Raw genomic sequence first — 5,948 nt, forward strand, 5'->3', positions numbered from 1 at the left:
AAACGTAGAATAACTGACTTTTTTCGTCCACTGTGGCAAAGAAGAAAACGACCGATAGTCCTTTAAGGTGGGTTATTTTCACAAAAACGAGATGCAATAATGAAAAAAATGATTATTATTGTTCATTTCATTGTTCACTTGAACTTCTAAACAAGTCTGATTTAACTGCGTGCATTATATGTGGTGTGTGTAATCTAATTCTGAAAGATGTAGTCCAACATGAATGTGGGCATCGCTTTTGCAGTTCCTGTGCCAAAAAATTGCAAAGGTAAACTAATTTTTATTTATGTTCTTATCTTTGTAAATATAGAGACTATGATGTTACTGTATTTATGTTTTCTTTCAAATATTGAAACCTCATATTTTAAATTTGTAAGTTTGTTTTATGATCTTCCATTAAATTTGAACATACAGTGTATGAATTTGAAATTATTCCCTCCAATTATCGGATAGCCAATTATTATGGTAAAGAAGACCATTAATATTGCCTATTTGCTGTATTGCGTGCTTTGGATTGATTGACAAAATAAGTATAGGCCTATATGAAGTATGTTAGAATAGCATTGGCTCTGTGACTATTACAGCAGCTAACTACTTTTTGTCTATTTAGGAATTAAACATAGGAATTCTTAACATAGGAATACCAATAAAGGTTTTGTTATCTGTTTATCTAGTTTTTGAGTTATATAGTTGAGCAGTGGCGTATCTAGAAGTCTTGAAATTGGGTGGGGGGGGGGGGGCGGGGATGGGGCGGCTCGACGATCAGTTGAGGGGCGCTAATTTGCAAAATAAGGTGATTTTTAACTACTTGACCGTATTTCTAATAGGGGGCATGACTGGGAGAGGGCGAGTAATTAGGGGGCGTGACTGGGAGAGGGCGAGTAATTTGGGGGAGGCCGTAGATACGCCACTGTAGTTGAGAGTCTTGGTTTTACCATGTGGGATCTAAGGTTTCGAGGGTATGAGGTTTAAAGGGTGTTGGGCCTTAACTTAGTTTTCGAGGTCTTAGTTTCTACCAGGGAACAGTGAAATTTTCTGACGTTGGTGGTGATATTTTCATCATTTTCGCTTGACTGTCGGTACCACGCGTTTAGGCACAAAGAACTAGGACACAGCAGGGGCAATTAGACAGGAACAATAGCGAACAATAGCTACCTAAGATAGGATAAGCACGCCTTAGAAGTTCGAGATCATTCCATGTAATTTCACTGTTCCCTTCTATACACCAGGTATGTGTAAATAAATAAAAAGTGATTGAATTGAAAACTAAGTGAACTTTCCTATTAGGGTTTCTTTTTTTTCATAATGATTTAGGGATGTGATTTATGAAATTTGATTTTTAACTCAACAGTGATCCCCAGCCTCAATTTTGTCCTCAATGTCCTTGTGATAGCCAGGAAGCTCCTATAAGGAAAGTAAGTACTGCAATTTTTTTTTTAATTACTGATCAAATAACAATACTAAAGCAGTAAGGAAAGTCATTGGCAAAGATCATTAATGATATTTGTGAGGTATGTACTGTACTTAAAAAATGGAATCAATTATTACTGACGGCACTCATCCACTAAATGAGTATATTAAATGTTTATAGATCAGGCAGAATTTGCCAACTTAGTGTGAAAACAAACATATAGAAAACTCATTTTTGCCATATGCATGTCACAAATAGGCCTACCAGCGTATTCACCAGATAACCACATCTCATTTTACCATTATCATCTGAACTAATTTACCTCTACAGCGTACAGCTCATTTAGATCTTCTGTCACTGTTACTGTATATATATTTAATTTAACTGTAATTTAAGTATTTTTTGCACTGTATATAGTTTTATATTTCTCTTATTTTGTGTATCATTCGCTCTGGAAAACAAATTTCATGTCTGTACTGCTTGTATTTGTATATGACATTAATAAGTGAAATCTTGAATCTTAAAATGTTACAGGTAAATTTTTCCAGTTACAGGTAAATTTTTCCTTTCTTTATAGGTTTATCCAGATTTTGCCGGACGGAAAGAGATCCGATTACTGAAAGTGAAGTTCCCAAATTCAAGCTGCGCGTTCGAGGGAAACCTTAATGAATATATTATTACAGTGAGACATTTCTATGCAATTAAAATATACATTCTTACTAAAAGGATGAGCTAGTACGCTTTAAGTCATCGATAAATAATATACCATTAGTGGAAAAAAAAATCATATTTTGGAAACAGGAGGTGTTACAACTTCAGATAATTTTTTTAATTATTGTATCGAACTTTGTAGAATATATATAAGCAGTCTAAATAATCATCTGTCTTCATTTCAAGAACCATCAAGGCACATGCCTTCGTGATGAAGTACCATACACAGCCTGTGGCAGACAGATGAAACGTGCGAAATTGCAGAATCACTGTTTACGTGATTGTACAGAGCGTACAATAACATGTCAATGGTGCAATGCTGAACTGGTTCACAAGAACATGAAGATTTGTTTTCAGCTTATGTACGGTATTAAAACTTGTCACATTCTAAGCATGTAGTTTTTTGTTCTTTTTTTGTTTTGGTGTTTTTTTTTTTTTTTTTTTTTTTTTTTTTTTTTTATTGAATGCATAAGGCATTTACCATTTGTCAATTTCTATTAAATTATTTTTCTAAGAAAAAAAAAGCTACAACAAATTAATAGTAAAAATAAACTTTTATAAAGCATAGGTTTTATTTTGTAGCAATACAGTGAAGTATGCCCTAAGCTAGAGATTTTTTGTGGAATTTGCAACAAGTCGAAATTACCAAAAGAAGAGGTTTGTATATTCTCTATTGTTTCAATGGAACATATTTTTCTTAGTGCCAGTTATTATTTGAATGTAGCCTGATTTCCACGCATCTAAATTATGTAAGTCTATTTATACTATGATTTTGTTTTATAGTTTATAATATAATCTCACATTTTTTTACATCCAAAGATGAATTTACATCAAGATCCAGAGAATGAATACTGTCCTCGACGTAAAAGATGTTGCAAGTTTCGAGTAGTTGGGTGTGAGTTCATGGTAAGTATTTGATATGCAGGTGTTATTCATGGTACAGTAATAAAAAAGTGAAATAAATTTCAACGTGTAATCTTGTTAAAGTAACACCATAGCAGAGTGTACATGAATTGGTGAAATGAGGTATCACCCTCTTTATAGGCACCACAGGAGCAGATGCCAGGGCACTTGAAGAACAATCTACAAGAACACCTAAATTTGATGATGGGAGATTACATCATTGTCAAAAAACAATTAGAAGCTGCTCATGAAAAATTGAAAGATTACCAGTCTATGGATATGACAGATAGTGGAAAGGGTAATAGTGTTGATTCTGATGAAATAGTTCAGAAGGTTTTACAGGAGTTGAAAAGGAAGGAAGGTAAACTAGAATTCCCAAAATCAAAAGATGATGTAGAAGTAGATGCTTTCAAATCAATTGACATCAGTGCTGGTGGGGCTGTACATGGTGCAAGAAGGAAAATAATCAATACAAACCAAGGCAGCATTTTAAAGGGAGGTGTTAGTAAACCAGATACTGGAGTAGGAAGCACTAATGAGATTACTGAGCTGAAATCCATGATAAACCATAACAGCCAAAAAATTAAATCCTTGCAGCTAAATCAAGGTGTGCTGGCAAAAAAAAGAGAGGTCTTTCGTGATGTCCGTAATACCGAAATGGATGACACTGGTCAAAAGATAGAGAGAACCTTTCAAGAGGTTGAACAGTTGAAAATATCTATACAGGAGACAGAAAAACACCAGAAATCTGTTGAACAAACATATGCTTTACAAGACGTCACATTAGCAGATCATTTTCTTCATATCCAAAGCTTGGAGAGTAATTTTGGAAATATATTTGGAAAATTGTTGCAGATTACAAACTTTAGTCAGAAAAGAAGGGACGCTATCAGTGGCAGACAGACATCACTCAATTACTTTTTTACAAGTTGCTATTGTTATCGTGTTTGTTGCAGAATTCACCTAAATGGTGATGGCATTGGAAAAAATAAGTATTTTTCAGCAACCCTTCTTCTTCGGTCATACGACAGTGCCCAACCATTTCCTCACCGAGTGCGGTTTGCACTCTTTAATCGTGACCATGTGAGGGATTTCATTGGAGGTTATACACCTAGTGGCAGCCTCACCTGTGAAACATCACCTGCAGGTTCAAATTTCCTGATTGTCGCACCCGGTTGTACTCGTCTACTTCCACTTAGTCTTTTAAAAGATTTTGTGGATTTGGATGATGTACTCATAATTGAGGTAGTTGTTGATTTTTGAAATGGAGTCCAATGCTCCAACGGTGGGTGGGAGCAGAAGCAAAATGGACTTGGTCGTTCGTCGATCAAAATATCTCGAATGTGGTCCACATCTCGTCATCTTCGTCAGCCGTTTGAATCAGGCGGTTAAGTATACATATAATTTGTGTTTCTATATTTTTTTTTTCTCCCCAACTAATTTTTTTATCTCTCCATTGGGAGGCCCTTACACCCAGTCAACCTTTCGCCACCACTACCTTAATCGATGACAGACACTTAAAGACATTTGAATACTGTACTTATAAAATGGTGTTTAAATTTACACTGAAAAGAGAACTTAACTTCATTAGAGGGGTTGGGTTATATATCACATGATAAGACTGTACTATAATATATTTGTAATTTTATCATATTGAAATGTGCCTTGCTTTGATATAGAATTAAAACCCACTAGTCTTGGCAGAGGCAATGTGGTTAAGAATGTTGATTATAATCAGTACTTTTTTCTTTTTTTTTCAAAATTAACATTTATTTCCTTCAAAACGTAAATTACAATATTCATTGAAATGTAACAAATAAATAACATAAGTATTGAAGGGGGCACAATTCCGAAAAGCAGAGCTTGTGATGGATGTGCCCAAGACAATTAACAACACAGTACTAAGAAATATTTTTCAAACTACACAGTACTGCTCGCACATTAGTACTGCTACCGCCCAATGACATGTGATACATAATCCAACCACGTCTATAGAACTTTTTCCGTCTTCTGAGTTTCTTAAATATTCATTATAAATGGTTCTCTGTTGTCTATGGTATATGAATTAGCAATTGTAAGGGATTTTTCTTATTTTAATTTAAATATGGAGTTGCAATGTAGTAGAGATTGATAAAGTAAATAAAGGAAGATTTGAAAGTTCCATGAAAACCACAACTCCCCTCAAACTCAGTAGCCTCTGTCTGGTCGTTACTTAGTTGTATGTGGAGAAATTAAGTGTAGTTATGGCAACTTATTTGATGGGAATGTACACATTTATCTACAGTCATATTTTGAAATTGTCTTGTCTCTGATGAAAATATTTTTCCAGTGTGCTCCGAATTTTGCTAATTAAAACAGTTGTCATGGAATAATCAATGACAATATCTTAAAATAGCAAAATATCTTGAACTTACTCTTAAAATGAATAAGTAAAGTCCAAATTTTGAGGTGTTAGTATAGCATTACTTTGAGGTGTGTGTTAGTCACCCGTCTCCTCAGATAACCCTCACATTGACAATTAGGTAGATTAAGGCAAATGTTTGTTTCTGCATGTATCCGTTAAATGTTGTAGTTAAGGTGAGGGGCACTGCACTATTGTAGCCTAAATTTCTAAATTGAATGTTGACAAATATAGAGTAATTATTATTATTATTGTTGTTGATGGCAGTAAATCTACTTGAAAACTAAGAAGATTCAGTCATTTAATTCACTAGTCATTAAAAAACCACTAAATTTGGTCATTTTTCAAATTCTTTTTGTAATAACTTCGTAAATACTTCATCGACTTTTTTTGGGAAAAGATAAAACTGATCGGAATTTAATAATCATTACAACAATTACAAATTTATAAGTGTAATGTTAACACCTTTATCGGACTTTTGATTTTTATCAAACCCACTCGTGTATTTTTTCAGCGTAAAAA

At 34.0% G+C, this 5,948-nt stretch overlaps 1 protein-coding gene and 1 long non-coding RNA gene across 2 annotated transcripts in view; both read left to right on the forward strand.

Moving 5' to 3' along the window:
- The window catches only part of LOC117106129 (TNF receptor-associated factor 2-like), a 28,054-nt gene extending 23,394 nt beyond the window's left edge, over positions 1-4,660 (forward strand). The window contains exon 11 of the mRNA XM_033247478.1: positions 3,167-4,660. Within this exon, the coding sequence (XP_033103369.1) occupies positions 3,167-4,288 (1,122 nt within the window). The 3' untranslated portion in view covers positions 4,289-4,660. The remainder of the gene's footprint in view (positions 1-3,166) is intronic.
- On the forward strand, positions 1,089-2,083 carry LOC117106130. Its single transcript, XR_004444995.1, has 3 exons — positions 1,089-1,229; positions 1,352-1,415; positions 1,989-2,083. It is a non-coding gene; the product is annotated as an uncharacterized LOC117106130 (long non-coding RNA).
- Positions 4,661-5,948: the final 1,288 nt, after the last annotated feature.

This window comes from Anneissia japonica, unplaced genomic scaffold, assembly GCF_011630105.1.
Source record: "Anneissia japonica isolate Jap-2015-1 unplaced genomic scaffold, ASM1163010v1 scaffold288036_len564833_cov171, whole genome shotgun sequence".
Lineage (NCBI taxonomy): Eukaryota > Metazoa > Echinodermata > Crinoidea > Comatulida > Comatulidae > Anneissia > Anneissia japonica.